This window comes from Mobula hypostoma, chromosome Y (assembly GCF_963921235.1).
Source record: "Mobula hypostoma chromosome Y, sMobHyp1.1, whole genome shotgun sequence".
NCBI classification, from domain to species: Eukaryota; Metazoa; Chordata; class Chondrichthyes; order Myliobatiformes; family Myliobatidae; genus Mobula; species Mobula hypostoma.
In genome coordinates, this window is record NC_086130.1 from 2,850,362 (window position 1) to 2,875,750 (window position 25,389).

At 41.9% G+C, this 25,389-nt stretch overlaps 1 protein-coding gene across 1 annotated transcript in view; it reads left to right on the top strand.

Annotated features, from left to right (window-relative positions):
* The window catches only part of LOC134341089 (histone-lysine N-methyltransferase 2A-like), a 272,129-nt gene that overhangs the window by 148,363 nt on the left and 98,377 nt on the right, over nt 1–25,389 (top strand). Inside the window, exons 13-16 of the mRNA XM_063038841.1 lie at nt 1,482–1,602; nt 2,438–2,551; nt 5,838–6,022; nt 25,203–25,373. Coding sequence (XP_062894911.1) covers nt 1,482–1,602; nt 2,438–2,551; nt 5,838–6,022; nt 25,203–25,373 — 591 coding nt within the window. The remainder of the gene's footprint in view (nt 1–1,481; nt 1,603–2,437; nt 2,552–5,837; nt 6,023–25,202; nt 25,374–25,389) is intronic.

A 25,389-nucleotide genomic window follows, 5' to 3' on the forward strand; every position in this document is an offset into this window, starting at 1 on the left:
GTCATAGTAAATTGTCCCTTCTTAATATGTCATGGTAAATTTTGACCTCTTACCTGACCCATTCAATCTTTATAGTGAGAAAATTCCAAGTGAAATTAGTAGTATTCCGGGCATGATCATAGGTAGATACAGTTTGAACAACCTATGATACACAGACAACACAATGCTGATAGCTGTTTCTAAGGAGAAGTTCCAAGAAACTAGATAAATTCATCAAAGAAAATGCAAAGGGAGGATTGACCATCAACTGTAAGAAGACTGAATGTATAGTTGTCACAAAGAAGACGGAAATACAGAAATGTGAACTGGAAGTAGGCAATGAAACAATTAAACAGGGAAGTTCAATTACTTGGGGAACATGATAACATCTGACCATATGGTTGATGTTGAAAAGAGGAGGAGGATTGGGATTGCTAAGTGCACGTTCGAGTGTTTGAACAAGATAGTAAAGAATAACATAATCTCTATGGATATAAAACTATGTTTTATCCACCCTAACATAAGGAAGTGAATTTTGGATGATATCAAAACAAAATGGGGGAATACTCAGAGCTGCAGAAATGTGGTTTTTGAGAAGCATCGTGAAAATATTGTTGAAGGACAGAGTAACAAATGTTGCAAAATGCCCAAATAAACAGAGAGCCCATATCATCAATCAGAAAATGGCAGCTGGAATTTCTGGGGGGTGTACTGAGCAAAGAGAAACTTAAACAACTTGCAGTGATGGGGAAAATAGATGGAAGAAGAAGTCGCAGTTGAAAGAGCATCACATTCATAAGTTTCAGGAAGCAATGAGCATGCAAAAGTTTTGAAGAGCTTATTGGAACTTATATTAAAGACGATGGAAGACTGATCACCTGTGTCTTGTAACATAACATGTAATGATGATGATGAAATTGGCCCTTTGATTAGGCTAGGATTAAATTAGGGGTTGCTGGGTAGCACAGCTCAAAGGGCCTATTCTGCACCATATCTCAGTAGGCAGATTGATTCATTCATTGATTTTGACTGAAGCAATTTAAAGATTGGAGGATAAGCTAACTTAGTTTATTAGTGTTGCAGCAGTTAAGTTGAGAATTTAATAATTACATGTTTTGCCTCATTTTAAGTGCCAGTAAAGTTTGAGGGCTAGATCTGAGCTCTGAAGGAATTTCTAGCATTGCTTTTCAAATTAGGGAAGGGAGATTAACACTCCTTCTAGTTTTGAATTAAAGTTCTAGATATTTATGTATTCAGGATTTATTAAAAGGATATATAAAAAAGTAGAAAAATTTGAAATGATGTAGGAAATATCAAAATTATACATCAACCTGATGATTTTAGTTTAGTTTCTTTATCAGAACAGATTGTTTATACATTACATGCCACTATATTTCAGTCCATTTCCAGCTTTTTTGGATGGATGACGTTATTTTTGCTTCCATCATTTTCTGCTTTAATTTGTCATCACCTTAATAGTTTCCAATAAAAATCTGTTGTAGATATGCACCAAATGTGTAAGATGTAAGAGCTGTGGAGCTACAATGCCAGGGAAAGACTGGGATGCACAGTGGTCGCATGATTTTTCTTTATGTCATGAATGTGCAAAGCTTTTTGATAAAGGTAAGCATGCATGATTATTTTGTTCATTAAGATTACCATTCTTGGGTAGCACATACATTTCAGCAGTTAAATAATGAATTCTAATAAAGCTTTGTTCATAGCAAATTAGTTGATGTGCATCAGGGTAGTGATTTATATTGCTATGGAAAATTCTCTTCTTGAGTATGAGGCTCTTTAAGACAACAACTGATACAGGATTGTTGGGTGACTTTCAGTCACATAACAATTATATTCTCTCTTACATGTATAAAAAATGTGATTTGTAAGTCCAGGAACCATAGGCATGTTTTGTCTGTTACGGAAACTTGCACCTGATTGTTATTTTACAAAATACCTCATTAAAAGCCACTTAGAAACAAGAAAACTTCTGAGGTTACAGTGAAAGCTGAATGGGAATTCAGAGGCTATTCATAGTTAGAGATCTCCTCAACTGCTTTGGTTCAACCTTCAAGTTTCTGTCTAGAAGACAAAAGGATCCAGCTGATGAGATCTGGGAGAAGGTTCCACAAGCCACATAAATAACTTGAGTTGTTTTGGCACTGATAGTCCAACTAACTCTAACTGCTTCTTTCATTTTTAAAAATTCATTAGTTGGATTATTTGAGGGTGTCTGTACCTTGCTCACTTCTTTGGTTGACAGATTAACATAACAACTAGTCAGTTTTGTCTCCATTATAGTAATGTGTAAGCCTGACTGTTTTGCAATAGAAAGCCAACCCATAAAATACAGTATTTCAATAAATACTGAAGAAAGCAAGCATCCGTGTTGTTGAAGATCATTGAGAATACTGGAAAGATGCATGCTAAGTTAATTTTATTTGCTGTGTATGTTTAGGAAACTTCTGCCCGCTCTGTGATAAGTGCTACGATGATGATGATTATGAGAGCAAAATGATGCAGTGTGGAAAATGTGAGCGTTGGGTTCATGCAAAGTGTGAAAGCTTATCAGGTATTTTAAAGCTAGAACTGTATTTCCAGTATAAAAGCTTACAAAGAAGAGACAATTTTTGGTTACGTATTTTTGTTTGGTTTAGATTTCATTTGTTTTGAGCTGTCAGTACAATTTATAAATGTGTAATGTATTCTTAACAGTAGTTCTAGAGTTCATATTTACAAATGTTTGTAGTTTCTGTTATGTACCCCATAACTGGGTTGTCAAACCAGCAGAAATGGAACACTCTTTGGAGTCTGTGATTACTAGAAACTAATAAAGTTTTATTAAAGAAATAAGTAATACAGTATTCTAATCATAATGATATAAATGTAACAGGTTAGCAATGATAGTGTACACATATATACAGAAATAGGGTAATAGGAATCAACCAAGCTCTATCTCAGTTCCGGGGGTAAAATGATCGGTCTTAAGGTGAAGCAGAGTTCAGTTCAGTCTAGTGTAGTTCGAAGGAATCGCGGTTGTTGTACCGTTGGAGAGAGAGAGAGTGAGAGATACAGTTGAGGTTTCAGGCAAACCTTTCGAGGCCTTCTGATCCCGTTGTGGTCACTGACTATGACCCCTCTGTTCCGGATGCGATCATTCTTCTGTGGTGAACCCGGCACCCAGGCAAGGGCGGACACACACCAGGTTCCCACCGATCGTACCTTTACACCCTGTGAGCCTGTGACCGATTTCCGCGGATCGGTCCTGGAAACTCCCACCAACTTGTGGGGCACAATGCCTTTCCAGGGTCTCGTGGCGTGTGTGTCTGTGCCTTAGCAAACCGGCTATTTTATCCTCCCTCTGATGGGGTATCACCTGTCCATCAAACTTAACACTTGCTATTATCTCAGCAGGGTTGTTAATGAACAGTTCAGGTTCAGAGCAAACTGACTGTGGCAGATGCCAACATACTGAATTATGTGTCTCTCTCTCATGATCTCTCTCTTCTTTCTTATTAGCATTTTGAATGGCTGTCCCTTGTCTCTCGTTATCTCTGTCATTAACAGCATCCGTTCTGCAGCTCTGCTTGGCTTCACGCATTTCTTATATGACCACAGTCTGTAAGGTTTCTGGTCATATGATGTTGGAGTTCCTATTTTTTTAAATTTACCTTAATTCTACAATATTAGCTATTTGATTTCTTTTTTAACCACAAACCCCTTATTTGGCATATATAGTGCTAAGAATTTCAAATTCTAACATTATAAATTGCCATTTATAAATTCTTCCTAACTCTGTTTGTTGGGTGTGAAGGAGAGTTATCTAACATGCTGTTATTTCAACTCAAAATTCCTTTAATTAATGTTTTAAAAATAAGAAGGCAAATCTTAAAAGTTGAGACTCATTTGTGACATTTGACATTTTCTAACAGATTTTTGAACCCGTGTTCTTTGCTATTTTCTGATTGCTTCTTTAAGAGAGTAGTGGTGAATAACTGTGTGTCAGATTGGAGGACCGTGTCTAATGATGTGCCTCAGGGATCTGTACTGGGTCCAATGTTGTTTGTCATATATATTAATGATCTGGATGATGGGGTTGTAAATTGGATTAGTAAGTATGGAGATGATACTAAGATAGGTGGAGTTGTGGATAATGAAGTAGGTTTTCAAAGCTTGCAGAGAGATTTAGACCACTTAGAATAGTGGGCTGAAAAATGGCAGATGGAGTTTAATGCTGATTAATGTGAGGTGCTACTTTTTGGTGGGACTAATCAAAATAGGACATATATGGTAAATGGTAGGCCATTGAAGAATGCTGTAGAACAGAGGGATCTAGGAATAATGGTGCATAGTTCCCTGAAGGTGGAATCTCATGTGGATAGGGTGGTGAAGAAAGCTTTTGGTATGCTGGCCTTTATTAATCAGAGCATTGAGTATAGGAGTTGGGATGTAATGGTGAGATTGTATGAAGCATTGGTAAGGCCAAATTTGGAGTATTGTGTACAGTTCTGGTCACCAAATTATAGGAAAGATGTCAATAAAATTGAGAGAGTACAGAGGAGATTTACTAAAATGTTGCCTGGGTTTCATCTCCTAAGTCACAGAGAAAGGTTGAACAAGTTAGGTCTTTATTCTTTGGAGTGTAGAAGGTTGAGGGGGGACTTGATAGAGGTATTTAAAATTATGAGGGGTACTGATAGAGTTGATGTGGATAGGCTTTTTCCATTGAGAGTGGGGGAGATTCAAACAAGAGGATATGAGTTGAGAGTTAAAGGGCAAAAGTTTAGGGGTAATATGAGGGGGAACTTCTTTATTCAGAGAGTGGTAGCTGTGTGGAACGAGCTTCCAGCAGAAGTGTTTGAGGCAGGTTCGATGTTGTCATTTAAAGTTAAATTAGATAGCTATATGATCAGGAGAGGAATGGAGGGTTATGGGCTGAGACCTGGTGAGAGTAAGAGTTCGGCATGGACTAGAAGGGCCGAGATGGCCTGTTTCAGTGCTGTAATTGTTATATGGTTATATGGTTAAGGTTAATCGACTGTTTTTCTTGATTTTGGTGTCAGGATGGATAGAGAGGGTTAAATATGAATATGTGAATAGCCTCTGTCTTTACAATGAATTAATGCAGCAAATACTTGTTTGCTTTTTGTTCATTGTGCTCACTTATCTTTCCCCCTCCCCCACTCCCAACTACTATTCTCTAGTTTTCATTTATAATAAAACAGGTCTACTTGCCCAATGATGTGTAGAGTGATAAAATCATCAGAAGCTCATATAGTTGCAGGGAGAATAGTGTATCCCTGAGTCACTGACTACTCATTTCACAAGTTCCAAGATGAATACTGTATAATTGATAGATGACACCATGTTGAGGCAAAAATTCAGGAGTCTATAGTAATCAGATTTAAGTACATATAGGTTCTGCTTTGAATGTGTCAAATGTGGCCTATTCACCACATTTATTTTTAATCTAGAGTGGATGTTGTTTTTATACTGTATGTTACTTTAGTTAGAGAGTGGATGTTACTTTCATATTGAATGTTCATTTTCTGCAGGAGGTTTCTACATTTTCCATTCGAATTTTCTCTCCTGCCCACCATTTCCATTTTATTAGCCATGCCTTGTGAAATAACCTGTTTAGAACTACATTCTCGTGTAATTTTGACGCGTATGTTGGGCAATAGACTGATTTGCTAGAATCTGCTCAATCCAGTTGCCATGTTTTGCTTGCACTGTTTTCTTTATTTGTATATATCCCCCATATGTTGATTTGAACAGTTTACAGAACCTTCTGTTCCATTCAGATTTTGCCTTACTATGGATGATCATTTTTTTCCATTGATTTTATCTTCATCCAGATGAGATGTATGAAATCTTGTCAAATCTTCCAGAAAATGTGGCATACACATGCATAAATTGCACAGAGCAACATCCTGCAGAATGGCGTCAAGCACTAGGCAAGGAACTGCAGATCTCTTTAAAGCACGTCTTGACCGCATTGCTAAACTCTAGAACAACCTGTCACTTGTTACGATACAGGCAGGTAGGTCTGAGTTGCTCATTCAAAATAGTTTTAAACAAACTGTTAGTAAAATATATTAAATAATTTCGGCTGTGATTTTCATTTGTTAGTTTCCTGTTATTTGTCCATATTATTATGCTTGGATTTTTGAGTTTTGTGCATTATAAATAAATCATCAAATGAATCTGAATGAAAGATTTTTACTGTGAACTACGTTGGAACCTTTAACTACAACGCAGTGCGTTTTTAATCTTGTCCTTTAAGGTTTACTTGAAATTTCAAGTCTGATAATTGACGAAAGTTAAGTATTATGTTATTAATTCATAATACAGTTGTCCCCCGCTTTTCGAACGTTCGCTTTACGAAACCTCACTGTTACGAAAGACCTACATTAGTTACCTGTTTTCGCTAAAAGAAGGTGTTTTCACTGTTACGAAAAAAGGACAGCATGAATAAAAATCAGCGCCCGCCCCAAGCAGCCACTCTCCCCCGGATTCGGAACAGCATTCTTGCCAGCATTGCTTAAACACGTGTCTGTGAGCATCCGTTTGCAAAATGAGTTCTAAGGTATCGGAAAAGCCTGAAAGAGCTCGTAAGGGTGTTACAATTAGCGTAAAACTAGACATAATTAAGCGTTTCGATCATGGTGAGTAAAGTGAGTTTGGCTTGTGGAAGTTGATGAAGAGCTTTTGCAGTTGGAAGAGAAAAGGATAACAATCGAAACTCAATGCAGTAGCGAATGGACCAAAAGTGAAGTCGTCCAGGAACTGAACCTGAAGCAATTGCGTGAGATTTTTGCTGCAATGATAAAGTACAACTTTAATTTTGAAAGGGTACGTCGGTTTAGGGTATATTTGCAGGATGGTTTGAATGCTTACAAAGAACTGTATGATTTAAAAATGCGTGAGGCTAAGCAGTCAAGCAAGCCTTCCGCATCAGCCACAGCAGACGACAAACCTCGACCTTAGACATTGAGGCTAGTAGAGATAGAAGAAGATGACCTGCCTGCCCTGATGGAAACAGACGACATCCCAGTGTCCCACCACCCGAATCTCCGGGCCACGGACAGATATCGATTCGTGGAGAATGCAGCAGTAGCCAGGAGGCACCAGCGCATCTTTAAGAAAAAAAGCCGAAATAAACAAGCTAATTAATTAGGTGCCACCTGGCACGTAAATGTCGGCCCAGATCAGAGGCGATTGCCAATTGTGTCGCCTCTGATCTGGACGGACATTTACGTGGGCGGCACCTAATTAATTAGCTTGTTTATTTCGGCTTTTTTCTTAAAGATGTGCTGAGTGGGTCCCAGCCACCGCTGTACCGCTGCATGCTTCGCAGATCGGTATCGGGTCACTGCCTGGAGCGTGGGGACCACTACATCATCGCAACCTGTGACGACTCAGCCTAACACACCATCATCAGTGTGCTCGATGTCTTCCCGATTCCCGTAAGTGATACTACACTGTATATACATTATTTCTACTTTATATAGGCTATGTATTTTTACGTGTTATTTGGTATGATTTGGCAGCTTCATAGCTTAAAGGTTACTGGAGAGCGTTTGTGCCGTGTTTTTGCTGATGGCGCTTGCGTGAAATTTTCGCTACGGAGAATAGTGCGGCAATGATTGTAGAGAAGTATTTCTACTTTATATAGGCCGTGTATTTATCATATCATTCCTGCTTTTACTATATTTTACTGTTATTTTAGGTTTTATGTGTTATTTGGCATGATTTGGTAGGTTATTTTTGGGTCTGCGAACGCTCACCAATTTTTCCCATATAATTTAATGGTAATTGCTTCTTCGCTTTACGACATTCCAGCTTACGAACCGTTTAATAGGAGCGCTGTACCTTCGGATGGCGGGGGAAGCCTGTAGTAACATTTCCAGATGTTTCCTTAGAAGACTTTGTACATTTGCATTTTATTTTAGAGAAAGTCTTCTATCATTCCCTGTGCTAACATCATAAAATTTATTATTGTGGATAAGTCTTTGCATTTTTGAAATTTAACAAGTACAGTGACACTATAGAATAACGTAATTGGTGGAAATGCACATAATTCACAACCACCGATAGTGAGTTGGGGTTTCACTTTAAGGGGCTGGTCTGACATCATGATGACATGTCTGTGTAACAATTTTGAGTATGCTATTGGAGTTCAATAAAAGTGTCATTGGTTTCATTAAACCTAAAAAGTTTCACTTCGTATTATTTGTGTAAATCTACATTGGTGACCTTGAAGCTCTAGGATGATTCCGGAGTTATTGAATGTATTGGTCAGTGCTGTCATTTTGTAACTTTCAGAGTCTTGGGAACAAAATACTATCACTTGGTTTGTACAAACTGAGGGTCAGTTTGCACTATGAGAAATTACCATCAACACCACCAAATATTTTTATGTAGTAGCCTAACTTGGAAATGCCATGGTTGTGACAGTAGTAAGTCTACTGGAACATCTGCCTGAACATGATAAATACCAATTGTTGGAAACTGGCCTTTTACAGTCTTCCAAACTATTGGAGACTGAGCATGACAAATATTTGCTCTCCTTGCCTGGCCTCGGTGATGCTCAGCCCTTGGAGTTAATGGATCACAAACAGTATTAAAAAGACAGGTTGCTGCCAATGGCTCGCTTTTGGATTGGGACTACAGAGCGTTGTGGGAGCTGAATTCTGAAGGAAAGCAGTTTTTTAAAAAACTTCTTCGAGTGCAAGAAGGACAAGACTGCGCAGGCGTGTGATGTCAACAGGACAGCGCGGAAAGTTTAAAAAGGAGACCACCCAATACAGCGGGCAGCTGTCGGAGCGGGCAGCGGAGTGAGTAGGAGCAGAGTGTAGGGCTTTGGCTTAAACGGGAAGAGTCGAGAGCGAAGCACCAACTCTTTTTTTTCTCCTCCCACCCCCCCTTCGCTAATCGGCCCAGACAGACAGGAACAGCAGGTCTCACACAGCTAATGGTATGAGCTAACAGTTTAAAAAGTTTGTTTGTTTGGTGAGGTAAGTGAGTGAGTAGACTTATTTTTTCTGTTTCATTCCTGTAGAATTAGATAGCATGCCTGCAGGGTTAGTGCTTCGTTCAGGGTGACAGATGTGGGAATCCTGGGAGATCTCCAGCCTCCCTGATGGCCACATCTGCGCCAGGTGCATCGAAATGCAGCTACTCAGAGACCGTGTTAGGGATCTGGAGCTGCAGCTTGATGACCTACTACTTATCAGGGAAAGTGAAGAGGTGATAGAGGGGAGCAACAGGGAGGTAGTCATCCCTAGGCTACAGGGGTCAGAAAACTGGGTCACTGTCGAGAGGGAAGGGAAATGCCCGGATAGTGGAAAGCACACCTGTGGCTGTCCCCCTCAGCAACAAATATCATGTTCTGGATGCTGTTGAGGGGGATGACCTGACAGGGGATGCCCACAGAGACCAGGTCTCTGGCACTGAGTCTGGCGCTGTTGTGCAGGAGAGAAGGAGGGAGAAGAGAAATGCGGTAGTCGTAGGGGATTCCATAGTTCGGGGAATGGACAGGAGATTCTCCGAGCCGGATAGAGATACCTGCATGGTGTGTTGCCTCCCAGGTGCCAGGGTACGGGATGTCTCGGATCGGGTCCAGAATATTCTGAAGGGAGAGGGTGAGCAGCCAGTTGTCTTGGTACATGTTGGTACCATTGACATAAATAGGACAAAGGGAGGAGGTCCTGAAGAGAGATTTCCAGGAGTTAGGAAGGAAGCTGAGAAGCAGGACCTCCAGGGTAGTAATCTCGGGATTGCTACCTGTGCCACGTGCTAGCGAGGGCAAGAATAGTAGGATCAGGCAGATGAATGCGTGGCTGAGAGACTGGTGTAGGGGGCAGGGCTTCAGATTCTTGGATAATTGGGATCTCTTCTGGGGGAAGTATGACCTGTACAAAAAGGACAGTTTACACCTGAACCCGAAGGGGACCAATATCCTGGCGGGAAAGTTTAATAGAGCTGTTAGGGAGGGTAAAACTAATTTGGCAGGGGTATGGGAACCGGAATGATAGAGCGGAGGAAGGGGAAAACAGAAATAAATCTAAGATAGTGAGCAGTAAAGATGTCAGGAAAGACAGTAGGTAATGGGGCAAATTTGTAGCCATTGGGATCAGTTGCAGTGCAATAAAGTTGCAGTGAAATCAAAGCGAAAATTACCAAATACTGATCTTAAGGTGCTATACTTAAATGCACGCAGCATGAGGAATTAAATGGATGATCTTGTCGTACAGCTATAGATTGGCAGGTATGATATTGTGGCCATCACTGAGACGTGGCTAAAGGATGCATGTCTCTGGGAGCTGAACGTTCAAGGATACACGGTGTATAGGAAGGTAGGCAGAGGGGAAGGCATGGCTGTATTGGTAAGAAATGATATTAAATCATTAGAAAGAGGTGATGTAGGATTGGAAGGTGCAGAATCTTTATGGGTTGAGCTAAGAAATAACAGGGGTAAAAGGACCCTGATGGCAGTTATTTATAGGCCTCCGAACAGCTGTAGGGATGTGGACTACAAATTACAACTGGAGATAGAAAAGGCTTGTCAGAAGGGCAGTGTTATGATAATTGTAGGGGATTTTAACATACGAGTGGATTGGGAAAATCAGGTCGGCACTGGATCTTAAGAGAGAGAATTTGTAGAATGTCTGCGAGATGGTTTTTTAGAATAGCTTGTTGTTGAGCCCAATAGGGGATCAGCTGTACTGGATTGGGTATTGTGTATTGAACCGGAGGTGATTAGAGGGATTGAGGTGAAGGAACCCTTAGGAGGCAGTGATCATAACATGATTGAGTTCACTGTGAAATTTGAAAAAGAGAAGCCGAAATCTGATGTGTCGGTGTTTCAGTGGAGTAAAGGAAACTACAGTGGCATGAGAGAGGAACTGGCCAAAGTTGACTGGAAAGAGACACTGGCAGGAAAGATGGCAGAGCAGCAGTGGCTGGAGTTTATACGAGAAATGAGGAATGTGCAAGACAGGTATATTCCAAAAAAGAAGAAATTTTCGAGTGGAAAGAGGATGCAACCATGGTTGACAGGAGAAGTCAAAGCCAAAGTTAAAGCACAGGAGAGGGCATACAAGGAAGCAAAAATTAGTGGGAAGACAGAGGACTGGGAAGTTTTTAAAACCTTACAAAAGGAAACCAAGAAGGGCATTAAGAGGGAAAAGATGAACTATGAAAGGAAGCTAGCAAATAATATCAAAGAGGATACTAAAAGCTTTTTCAAGTATATAAAGAGTAAAAGACAGGTGAGAGTAGATATAGGACCGATAGAAAATGATGCTGGAGAAATTGTAATGGGAGATAAGGAGATGGCAGAGGAACTGAACGAGTATTTTGCATCAGTCTTCACTGAGGAAGACAGCAGTATACCGGACACTCGAAGGTGGCAGGGAAGAGAAGTGTGCACAGTCACAATTGCAACAGAGCAAGTACTCAGGAAACTAAATAGTCTAAAGATAGATAAATCTCCCGGACCAGATGGAATGCACCTGCATGTTCTGAAGGAAATAGCTGTGAAGATTGCGGAGGCATTAGTGATGATCTTTCAAAAGTCGATAGATTCTGGCATGGTTCCGGAGGACTGGAAGATTGCAAATGTCACTCCGCTATTTAAGAAGGGGGCAAGGAAGCAAAAAGGAAATTATAGACCTGTTAGCTTGACATCGGTGGTTGGGAAGTTGTTGGAGTCGATTGTCAAGGATGAGGTTAGAGTACCTGGAGGCATATGACAAGATAGGCAGAACTCAGCATGGATTCCTTAAAGGAAAATCCTGCCTGACAAACCTATTACAATTTTTTGAGGAAATTACCAGTAGGCTAGACAAGGGAGATGCAGTGGATTTGGGTTTTCAGAAAGCCTTTGACAGGGTGCCACACATGAAGCTACTTAACAAGATAAGAGCCCATGGAATTACGGGAAAGTTACATACGTGGATAGAGCGTTCGCTAATTGGCAGGAAACAGAGAGTGGGAATAAAGGGATCCTATTCTGGTTGACTGCCGGTTACCAGTGGTGTTCCACAGGGGTCCGTGTTGGGGCCGCTTCTTTTTACATTGTACATCAACGATTTGGATTATGGAATAGATGGCTTTGTGGCTAAGTTTGCTGACAATACGAAGATAGGTGGAGGGGCCGGTAGTGCTGAGGAAACGGAGAGTCTGCAGAGAAACTTGGATAGATTGGAAGAATGGGCAAAGAAGTGGCAAATGAAGTACAATGTTGGAAAGTGTATGGTTATGCACTTTGGCAGAAAAAATAAACGGGCAGACTGTTTAAATGGGGAAAGAATTCAAAGTTCTGAGATGCAACGGGACTTGGGAGTCCTCGTACAGGATACCCTTAAGGTTAACCTCCAGGTTGAGTCAGTAGTGAAGAAGGCGAATGCAATGTTGGCATTCACTTCTAGAGGAATAGAGTATAGGAGCAGGGATGTGATGTTCAGACTCTATAAGGTGCTGGTGAGACCTCACTTGGACTACTGTGGGCAGTTTTGGTCCCCTTATTTAAGAAAGGATGTGCTGATGGAGAGAGTACAGAGAAGATTCACTAGAATGATTCTGGGAATGAGGGTTAACATATGAGGAACGTTTGTCTGCTCTTGGACTGTATTCCTTGGAGTTTAGTAGAATGAGGGGAGACCTCATAGAAACATTTCGGATGTTGAAAGGCATGGACAGAGTGGATGTGGCAAAGTTGTTTCCCATGATGGGGGAGTCTAGTACGAGAGGGCATGACTTAAGGATTGAAGGGCACCCATTCAGAACAGAAATGCAGAGAAATATTTTTAGTCAGAGGGTGGTGAATCGATGGAATTTGTTGCCACGGGCAGCAGTGGAGGCCAAGTCATTGGGTGTATTTAAGGCAGAGATTGATAGGTATCTGAGTAGCCAGGGCATCAAAGGTTATGGTGAGAAGGCGGGGGGAGTGGGGCTAAATGGGAGAATGGATCAGCTTATGATAAAATGGTGGAGCAGACTCGATGGGCCGAATGGCTGACTTCTGCTCCTTTGTCTTATGGTCTCTCCTGGGAAATCACCATTCTTCTTTAATTTTTAAAGAACTCTTTATGCATCAAATGCCTGATCAAATTCACATAGCGGTCACTAATGCGCTCATGAAGAACTATAGGGAGCTTGCTATGGCTGATAGTCTACACTGAGCTAGGCAGTGGTGCATCATTTCTTCTCTTTTCTCTATCTCAGTGAGCATGGTTAACAAGGCTTCCAGCATAAGGTTGCCCATGGTTACAAAACAGACAATGCTGGGCCTATGTTTTTACCATACTTGCTTTGGTAGGAATACTAGGAAGTGTTGACCACTTTGCATCTTCAACAGTGCCTGTGTATCAGGATATCTGAGGTCTGTGAACACTGGGTTCCAGCTGCGGGGATCATGTACTATTCATTATGGACGATGTTTCAGGGCGATATTTCCTGTGTGACATGGTTGCTCAGGTGAGTGTGCTGCCAGCATTACCTATTGATGAGAAGTCAAAGAATGACAAAATCTTGCTGGAGGCTGGCAGCGGCAGCAAAAGCCAAACTTAAGGGGCACGATGCGTGACACTTTGCTTCAGTAGGCTTTGTAAAACATAGGGCTTAGTCCTGGCTAAAGTGGCTAGAACTCTGCTCAGTTCAAATTTCTGTGTGCCCAAGGAATATTGGTCGATCTTAAGAACTACCGACATATGGATGTCAAGGACTTTGGGTCGTTACCCTGCTCATCCAGGACGTTCCCCAAGCAATTCTATCAATTGCATGTACCACCACACGTGAGTTTACTTGACTGCTGGGTGAATTCTCAAATCTCACCAAGACTACATTCCCATAACTGGCCTGCCAGTTCATGCCACACACATAGACTGGAGACAGAAAAGCTACCAATTGCAAAAGCTGAGCTTACTGACATGGAAAGACACAGCCATCTCATCTATGTATGCCTTTCGAGTGTTTAAGCCAACCCAGGTTGATTGATAACCCTGCTAAATGACAGTTTGGATTGTCAACCATTGACTTTCTTAGCCATTGCTTCTCCACAGAAGATGCAAAACCCCTCTCAGCAAAGTAGCTGCTGTTAAGGAATTCTTACTGCCTCACACTAATCTAAAAACAACAGTTTTTAAGTATGGTAAATTCCTATCACCACTTCTTTCTGCGAGCTGCTTAACCTATGCTCTATCCATTACTACTGACACCTTAGACCAGCGGTCCCCAACCACTGGGCTGCAAAGTATGTGCTACTGGGCCGTGAGGAAACCGTATGAGTCAGCTGCACCTTTCTTCATTCCCTGTTACGCACTGTTGAACTTGAACATAAGGTTGCCAACTGTCACGTATTTGCCGGAACATCCCGTATATTGGGCTAAACTGGTTTGTCCCATACGGGACTGCCCTTGTCCCGTATTTCCCCTGCTAAGGTAGAGCGTTCCCATGAAACCTTTCGTGCCAAAATGGCAATTAAGAGCAATTGCGATTAATTTATATGGGAAAAATTTTTGAGTGTTCCCAGACCCAAAAAATAACCTAACAAATCATACCAAATAACATATAAAAAGGAAAAATAACACTAACATATAGTGAAAACAGGAATGATATGATAAATAAACAGTCTTTTTTAAGTAGAAATAATGTATGTACAGTATAGTCAGGAAGATGAAGGAAAAACCGATTTGTCAGGAAAACTCGGCACGTATGTGCATGCGCACGGCTACGCACACGTCACACATGCCAAAAGAGGATCTGCAGTCGTCTGTAACTGAATTGGCATACAGGCAGCAGTTAGGAGAGCCAGATGATTTTTCATTCCTGATGTCACCTGGACAGCCTCTCAACAGTTTTGCACCCTCCTCAGTAAATTCAGTTCCTTTTTACCTATTCCTATTTCCCATCATGGCATACAGCACTCTCAGGTCCCTCTTGTCCTATGTTCTGCATTGTTTATCTTGATCCACCATGACATACACCAAATCCCCTTATGCCAATGGCCTGTTCTACATTTTGGAACGGGGAGACTTTTATTACAGGTGGGATATTTCAGTAGATCACCTTAAACAGGCCCACCAAGATTTGGAGTATTCTTTTGCCATGCACCTGGCATCACAACATGATCGTGAGTGTGTCAGTGCAGCTCTGGACAAGCCAAAGGCACCTGCTGTTCATCCACCCACAGACATAGAACTCGAGTCAGGTGGCTTATCGAAGATTTAGAAAGACTCACAATACCTGTGTTAGCAAATTCTTCAAGAGGGCCTGTGTGGGGTAGTGTAATTGGGGAAAATGTACATAATTCATAACCTCCAATATTGAGTTGGGGTTTTGCTTTGAGAGGCTGGTCTGATGTGAAAACGTCATGACATAAAGATTTTTAGTGAGTTTTTGTGTGTAGGTTTTGGAGTCCAATAAAATATGTTACGGGTTTCTTTAATCGTAAAAAACTTGACTTTGCTTTATTTGCAAAAACCTAGAATATAATTGGTATATCGTGGAAGTTGAATTGGATAAAGTCACTCAGACACCGTATAAGTACAAACTCTTTATTCAAAGCACCCGGGGCTTGCTTACTTAGTCACTTAAACAGGAACAGTCTGTGACTGTTCCTGCCCGATCCACCAAACTAACTCACAATTCCCCTTACAGAAGAGATATAGTGTTCACATACCCCCCACACAAGACAGGCTGGAGTCAGACTTATCTGTTGCTTGATAGTACTGAAAGACAAGTTACAGAATAGGTTTCAAGGCCTCATACACAAAACAGGCTGGAGTGGTCTTATCTCTGCGTACGACAGCACAAAGACCTTGAAACATCGTCTAACTCCAAGAAGAAATAGGCTCAGCATGGCTTAGCACATCTATTGATCATCAGCGGTTTCAGAAAAACAGGCTGCCATTGTTTAACTGATGTGCTAACCCTTTTACGTACTTTATCATTCCCTCCTTTTGATGATTACATGATCAACAAAGCAGTAATTTTTACAGAGAAAGCAACCGAGTACAGCATTGAGTGATCAGGGGGTAAAAGCAGTGTACAAGAGTAATTATAACAATGATAAGTACAACTATTAGGCCATAATTCAATATCATGCTCCACATGTTACTGAACAAGGCTTTGAACGACCACCATTTCAACTCCTCGGTGAACCCCTGTGTAAACTCTGCCCTACTCTCTTGATGCTGTCAATCTACTTGGCAATGTGCTCGGAGAGGGATGTAATGTTAATAGACTCATCAGGGATATAGGTGCGGCATTCTGTACCAGTGATAGTACAGGTTCCCCCTTTCTCAGCTAGGATAAAATATAAAGCCATACGATTCTGTAGGACTGTTTGTCGGATGGCTAACATTTCCTTGGTCACCTCAGCCACCTGAGTCTGGGTGTCTACCAGAGCGCTGGCAGTTTAATTTGACAATTGCTCCAGGGCAGCTGCCAACTTAATGATTTCTCGGGAGTTCCTAGCCGTGCCATAGGATAGGAAGGCAATCATCCAGAATCTCTCTGACTCTGTGATTCCCTGTTTCTGCCTCTGCCAGTGGGGGTGATCCCACAACTCGGGCACTACCCTTAGGTTGGGGACTAGGTAAACTAGAAAACAGCACCTGCTCCATTTCTTCTGGGGTGGCTGCAGGTCCCACCTGTTGGTCACTTCCCCAGGTAGCCACAAGTAGGCTTTATCCCCACAAACCCAGTAGGAGACCTGAGATACCACCCTTCAAAACACTGACATTTACAATCACTCAGGGTCCTCTTGTAATTCTGGACTTCACTACCCCGGGTGTTGTTAGAGAATCCCCTAGCAGAGAGTTCCTCACTGGAATTGAGGGGGATCACTGACAACTGTACCACAGTCTTTCCATGTGGGGGTACTTGCACATATATCCAATATTCCCCTGCTTCTTGGTGTTGGGCATAGTTGTAGCAAAGGGACAGGAGAGTATTCTGGGCAAAATCAGTAGGGGATGTTTTGGCCACGGCACTTGGGGAACTACTCTCTGTGTGGGCCTTGGGGAAAAGATGGTTCTAACCTGTGGGGAGCTGTCCCATCTTTGGTACATTGCTCCCGCCCTTATGTATGACTGTAGTTGACTGGAAGCCCACAAAAAGAAGGCAGAAGACAACGGCCCAGTACATGGTGAAGTCTGTAACAGACTCCTTATTCGGTAAATTTTTACAGTCAGTAGAATGTATCCACCGCGATTGTCCTTCCAGTTTGACTGCTGTGGGTGTGGTGAGCAGTACTTGGAATGGTCCCTTCCTCTGTTGTCCTAGTTTGCCACAGCTCCAGTTCTTAGTTAGTATGTAGGCCTCAGGTTCAATGTTGGGGTAGTCACCTTCTCTTGTTGTGTCGTCTTCATCCTTGAATGCCTGACGCACCTGTCAATGTAAGGCTTGGAGAATCTTAGTTTGATAGCCCGTTTATATCAAGAGTGGGAGGTCGAGTAGAACACTACGGAGTCCTTAGGGTAGGGGTCGCCAACCTGTTGATCGTGATCAACCGGTCGATCTTTGAGACTTTCCCAGTAGATCCCAAAAAAGATCAAAAATAAATACACAAATACTGTTGTAATGTGAGGATTATAAAAAGAAGTATTACTAATTAGGATAATGGTAATATAGCAATAATTTTGCTACGAAGTGTAAAGAGAGATTGTTTTCGGGTTGCGGGGTTTTAGTTCCATTCTTTCTGCCCAGTGTGCATGTGTGTACACCCCCGCCATAAACTGCGTATTCATATAACCATATAACAATTACAGCACGGAAACAGGTCATCTTGGCCCTTCTAGTTCGTGCTGAACTCTTACTCTCTGATAGTTCTACTGACCTGCACTCAGCCCATAACCCTCCATTCCTTTCCTGTCCATCTATCTATCCAATTTAACTTTAAACGACAACATCGAACCTGCCTCAACCACTTCTGCTGTAAGCTCATTCCACACAGCTACCACTCTCTGAGTAAAGAAGTTCCCCCTCATGTTAGCCCTAAACTTTTGCCCTTTAACTCTCAACTCATGTCCTCTTGTTTGAATCTCCCCCACTCTCAATGGAAAAAGCCTATACATGTCAACTCTATCTATCCCCCTCATAATTTTAAACACCTCTGTCAAGTCCCCCCTCAACCTTCTACGCTCCAAAGAATAAAGACCCAACTTGTTCAACCTTTCTCTGTAACTTAGGTGATGAAACCCAGGTAACATTCTAGTAGACCTTCTCTGTATTCGCTCAATTTTGTTGACATCTTTCCTATAATTCGGTGACCAAAACTGTACACAATACTCCAAATTTGGCCTCAACAATGCCTTGTACAATTTCAACATTACATCCCAACTCCTGTACTCAATGCTCTGATTTATAAAGGCCAGCATACCAAAAGCTTCCTTCACCACCCTATCCATATGAGATTTCACCTTCAGGTAACTATGCACCATTATTCCTAGATCCCTCTGTTCTACTGCATTCTTCAATGCCCTACCATTTACCATGTATGTCCTATTTTGATTAGTCCTAACAAAATGTAACACCTCACATTTAGCAGCATTAAACTCCATCTGCCATCTTTCAGCCCACTCTTCAAACCGGCCTAAATCTCTCTGTAAGCTTTGAAAACCTATTTCATTATTCAGAACTCCACCTATCTTAGTATCATCTGCATACTTACTCATCCAATTTACCACCCCATCATCCAGATCATTAATGTATATGACAAATAATGTTGGACCCCGTACAGATCCCTGAGGCACACCACTAGTCATCGGCCTCCAGTCTGGCAGTTATCCACCACCACTACGCTCTGGCGTCTCCCAACTAGCCACTGCTGAATCCATTTTACTACTTCAATATTAGTACCTAATGATTGAACCTTCCTAACCAACCTTCCGAGTGGGACCTTGTCAAAGGCTTTACTGAAGTCCATATAGACAATATCCACCGCTTTACCCTCGTCAACTTTCCTAGTAAGTAAGATTTGTCAAACATGACCTTCCACGCTCAAATCCATGTTGACTATTCCTAATTAGACCCTGTCTATCCAGATAATTATATATACCATCTCTAAGAATACTTTCCATCAATTTACCCACCACTGACGTCAAACTCACAGGCCAGTAATTGCTAGCTTTACCCTTAGAACCCTTTTTAAACAATGGAACCACATGAGCAATACGTCAATCCTCTGGCATCATCCCTGTTTCTAATGACATTTGAAATATTTCTGTCAGAGCCCCTGCTATTTCTACACTAACTTCCCTCAAGGACTTAGCTTGTGCTGCTTCAAAGTGACCAATTAAGTTAGATACGCAATGGTCCCCAACCACCGGGCCATGAAGAATACAGCGGTAGTTGGAATGCACCCAGCACATCTTTAAGAAAAAAAGCCGAAATAAACATGCTAATTAATTAGGTGCCACCTGGCACGTAATTGTCGGCCCAAAACAGAGGTGACGCAAACGGCAATTGCTGCTTATCTGGGCCGACATTTACGTGCCTGAGGGCGCCTAATTAATTAGCTTGTTTATTTTGGATTTTTTCTTAAAGATGTGCTGGGTGCGTTCCGACTACCGCTGTACCGCTGCATTCTTTGCGGCCTGGAGGTTGGGGACCACTGGATCAGAGTACAGACTGGCAAACATCAATATATGGGACTCGCTCGTGATATCGTGATAGCATGGTGGAGGCTCCATGAAAGAAGGCGAATACATACAAATTCTATCCAGAATGGGAAGAGGAATTTCTATTCACCTTGGTGAAAGACAAGTGTGTATGTATGTTGTGCCACCAACACAAGCACTGACTAAAAGAGGGAATCTGGAGCGGCACCACAACACCAACCACCAGGAATTTAAAGACACCTACCCCCCCAAAGAGCGCAATTTGTGCCAGGAAAGTTGAGGAGCTGAAATCAGAGTTGAAGGCCCAGCAATCGTTTTTCACAAAACATACTGCTCAAAATAAGGCTGCTATTGAAGCATCATTTCCTGTAAGTCACCTTTTGGCTAAACGCAAGAAGTCTTTTACAGATGGCAATTTATTCAAGGAAGCAATGACCATTACTGCAGAGACTGTTTTTAATGACTTTAAAAACAAAAACGACATCACAACCACAATACATAATATACTGCTTGGCCCTGCAACAGTGACAGGGAGGATAGAGTCACTGTCAGAGGATGTGAATATTTTACACTACAATTTGATGAATCCCTGAATGTAACGCAAACAGCTCAGCTTGTTGTATTTGTCAGAATGGCTTTCCAGGATTTTATAACAAAGGAGGACTTCCTCACTCTTTTGCAATTAAAGGAGAGAATGAGAGGTGAGGATATTTACAATGTTTAAAAAATGTGTCTGTGAAAATGACATCCCCATTCATAAACTGGTGGCAATTACTACTGATGGGGTCGAGCAATGCGCAGTGTGCGCATTGGTTTTATAGCACTAAAAGTCAGTGCCTACTTCGGGTCAACTTATCTATGTGAAACTGCATTTTCACAGATGAAAAATTATTAAATCAATGTACAGGAGCTGTCCTACTGAGACACCTCACAGACATGTCAGACTGGCTGTCTGTAATTATGAGCTCAAATTTCAGGGAACTAGCAATAAGTATTCAGCCCCAGTCATCACACTGAGTGCAACAGTCAGTTTTTATTCATTTATTTTTCATGTTGAAATAAAATTGAATAATGAAACTTGGAACTAAAGGTGCGAAGAATTGTAATATTCTTAAAGAAAGATATGCTAGTTACAGTGTTTTCTTGTTTGAATTAATTTGAAAAACTGACGGAAGTATTTTGTGTAATTCAAATACAATTAGCCCAAATAAAAGGGCTCAAATTGGCAGTACAGTTTGAGCTGTTTTTCTCTAAACGACTTAGTCGGTAGACCTTGCCTTTCACTAAGGTCGAGGTAGGGGATCTTGGGCTTAAAAAGGTTGGTGACCACTACCTTAGGGGCTTCCTAAAGATGATTTCAGCAGGTGACAGTCCCGTTTTTTTCCCTCGGGGCGGTGGCCCTCATATGGAATTATGCCAGGGGCAATACCTTTAACCAATTAAGCCCCGTTTCCTCCGTAAGTTTTGCCAGTTTGGTTTTTAACGTACCATTTTCCCTCTCCACTATACCTGCAGCCTGGGGATGGTGAGAGCGATGGGATTGTTGTTTGATGGGTAAGGCATTACAGATTTCCTCATATAAGTTTGCTACAAAGTGGGGACCGTTATCTGAACTCAACATTTCTGGTAGCTCATACCAGGGGATGACTTCTCACAACAGAATTTTAGCTGCTGTCTGGGCTGTGTTATTTGTGGTAGGTACTGTCTCGATCCATCTACTAATCACATCTATGATGACTAAGCAATATTTGTACTCTAGGTAGTTCAATAAAATCAATCTGTAAACATGAAAAGGGGCCTCCAGGTAGGAGAGTGATGCCCAACACACAGGGTGTCCCCTTTCCCACGTCGTTCTTACAGCATATTAAACATGCTTTTGTCCTCTTTGTTGCCGCTTGCTGCAATTTCCGAAGCCACTATGCTTGCAGCAAACTGTTTACCCCTCCCTCATTTCCGAGGTGAGTACAAGTATAAGTATAATCAAGGAGGATTGGTAGAGATTGGGTAGGGATGCAGACCTGTCCTGCAGGGGTGAACCAGAGGCCCGTCACAGGACCCTCCTTACAGCCCATCTGTGACCACAGTCTGTGTTCCTCCTCAGGGGCGTCCCCTGAAACCTACGTATGACTTGCATGTCTGGCATACCCGTGCTGTCTGAGAGGCGCAGGAGGTTTTGGTGGGGCCCCGGTGGGACTATAATTTCAAGTCTCTGGGCTGTGGCTTTGTCAGCCTCATCAGCCATGGCGTTACTGGTGGAGGTTTTATCAGTCTGGTGGACATGAGTGGAGCATTTGATAATGGCCAATGTTTTTGGAAACTGCAAGGCAATGAGGATCATAAGACCATAAATCAAAGGAGCAGAAGTTGGCCATTCGGCCCATAAAGTCTGCTCCACCATTTTATCATGAGCTGATCCATTCTCCCATTTAGTCCCACTCCCCTGCCTTCTCACCATAACCTTTGATGCCCTGGCTACTCAGATACCTATCAATCTCTGCCTTAAATACACTGAATGACTTGGCCTCCACTGCTGCCCATGGCAACGGATTCCATAGATTCACCACCGTCTTGACTAAAAAAATTTTTTCGCATTTCTGTTCTGAATGGGCACCCTTGAATCCTTAAGTCATGCCCTCTCGTACTAGACTCCCCCGTCATGGGAAACATTATTGGGGAACTGGAAAGGCTAGCGTAGACTTCGTAGATCAAAATGGTCTTCTTTGTCATAAAGTGAAATGGATATACATAAAGTGAAACGTTAGATGTATTTATCAAAATTCATTGACCTAAGGTTAACTTTACTTACCCCTTACCACTCCCCAATTTTAATCTCAACGTTATGGCTTGATTAGATGAATGCTATATACATTTTGTGTTTTTATTTCTCTGGATCAGGCTGCCACTCCTCTATAGTGTTCTCATATGCCTTGTTTACCCTAAAGGATAATATTTCCCTTGGAGAGCGGTAAAATTGTACACTTGCTATGCAAATGCACTTACTGCAGAAGTAACTGTAAGTATTTATGGACATCCCACCCTGCAAAATCTCATTTCAGGGAGGTAGCACCATCAATTTGCGGGAGACTCCCGGGAGAGGTGGGTTGTCTGCAATAGAGTAGCTCCTTAGCAGCCGGCCAGCTAGTTTAAATAACGTTAGCCATGCTAATGAATGAATGACACCTGTTAAACTCACCTCAACACGTCTTTTACAGTCTTAACCCACCATGGGCAATAGAAAAGCCATTGTTGCAAACGGTGTAGCAAGTAACACTCATTATTTTTGACCCCTATTAGGCAGGGGTACACTTTAGTGTAGTCTGGGGTGACGTACGTTTTATATATTTTTTGGAACACTCTGCAATGGCACTTGCTTTCTCTCTTGCTCGCTCTCCCTCCCTTTCCTGCTTGCTTTCGCTCTCTCTCGTGGTCGCTCTCGCGCTCTCGCTTGCTTTTCTCTCGCTCGCTCTCAAAAAAATTGATTTCCTTGATATTGTATATAATTTGCGGGCATTAGGGAGTCACTATTAAAATGCGGGAGACTCCCACAAGTTCCAGGAGAGGTGGGATGTCTGTATTTATCTTTAAAAAGCTAGCTTAGAAGTTTTTTTACTTAAATCCAGAGGTGAGTGTTACTTTTACACAACATCAGAATATAAGAATAAAACTTAGGTCTCTGTCTCATTAGGTTTATTTTGTTGACAACTCAGCACACTTGGTACCGCTGTCACCTTTAGGAGCAAGTGTTTCTACCCTCAAGATATGCTTAGGAATTGATCTTGTGCTGTAGGTTGCATTAGTGCTGTTGTTACCTTAGTTAAATGAAATCTAGAGTTTGCTAGAAGTGATCTTAGTAATTGAATGGCATAATTTGAAGAAGCCTGTTTGATAGAGGGGAGAGCAGTGGTATGACTGAGCTGATTTCTATTGCCTTAGCAAACATTCTCAAGTAGTTATTATCTTCATACTTGTGAGATCTTGTTTGTAGCTTAGGTGCTATATTTAACTCAATTACAATAAGTGATGTACTTTAGAGAACAGATTTGTTAAATCCATGGATTCCTTGCTGAACAGAATTAGTCCCTGTGATAAAAAAGATTGTGAACCCCTGGTCTAAACCTTACCTATCCATGTATCTGTTCAGATGATTTTGAAACATTGTAATTGTACCCACCCCTTCAGCTTCCTTGGGCACTTTATTCTCTGCACTCACCACATTTTGTGAAAATAAAAAAACCCTCAGGTCTCTTAAGTAATTTTCTCTCTCATTTTAAACTTTTACCCTCTAGTTTAAGACTCTCACCATGAGAAAAAGACTATGATATCCCTCATGATTTCATTGTTACGTACCCCGTAACTGGGTTGCCAAACCAGCAGAAATGGACCACTTAGTTGGAGTCTGGATTACTAGAACTAAGCAAGTTTTATTAAAGAAATAAGTAACACAGTACTCTAATCGTAAGGATATAAATGCAACAGTTTAGCAATGATAAAACACACATGTACTCAGAACTAGGATAATAGGAATCAATCAAGCTCTATCGCAGTCTAGGGTTAAAATGATCAGTCTCAAGTGACGCAGAGTTCAGTTCAGCTGAGTACAGTTTGCAGTAATGGCTGTTGTGCCGTTGGAGAGAGAGAGAACGAATATGCAAATTCTGATTCAAACAGACCTTTGTTCTTCGCAGTTAGCTTTCAGGCGGACTCTTTTATGTCTTCTATGGTCACTGACTGTGACCCCTCCGCTCTGGCTACGACCGTTCTTCCACGGTGAACCCGGCACCCAGGCAAGGGCGGACACACACACCGGGTTCCCACCGGTCATACCCTTTTCACCCTGTGCGTCTATGGTCGGTCCCGCGACCAGACCTCCAACTCTCACCAACTTGTGGGGGCATACCGCTTTTCCAGGGTCTCGTTATCTCGTGATCTCGTGGTGCCTGTCGTGCCTTAGCGAACCTGTTCCTTTTATCCCCCAGCTGAGGTATCGCCTGTCCATCAAACTTCAAACAGTTCAGGTTCAAAGCAACCGGTCTGTCAATACTCTTAATTGTGTTTCTTTTCGTTAATCTCTCTCCTCTCTCATTAACATTTTGAAGGCTTCTCCATTTGTCTCTCTTATCTTTCTCATCAGCATCAATCTTCTGATAATTTGGTTTTTCGTCACATTATAAACTGTGCAATCTCCTCTTCTCTAGGCCAATCTTATCTCTTCTTATAAACAAAATACTCTGCAGATGCTGGGGTCAAAGCAACCCTCACAACACGCTGGAGGAGCTCAGCAGGTTGGGCGGCATCTGTGGAACAGAGCGGTCGATGTTTCGGGCCGGAACCTGACTGATCTTTTCCACGGATGCTGCCTGACCTGCTGAGTTCCTCCAGTGTGTTGTGAGTGTTGCTTATCTCTTCTTATAACTCAGGCCTTCTTGTGCTGGTAAATTTTTGTAAAACATCTGTACCCTTGTGGATAAATGATGTCCTTCCTATAGCTATGTGACCTAAAGTGCGCATGTGTTTTGAAGCTTTCATAGTGCAGAAATTGAAGAGGCTAGCAGGCATATTACACCTAAGTTCCATTTTGTGTAATTTTATCAGGCAGCTAAACCACCTGACTTAAATCCTGAGACTGAAGAAGTGGTCCTTGCTAGGAGCTCACCAGAAGGCCCTGATCCTCCAGTTCTTACAGAAGTAAACCAACAAGATGAACAACCTCTTGATCTGGAAGGTGTAAAGAGGAAAATGGATCAGGAGAGATACCATTCAGTGGTAAGGTTCTCATTAA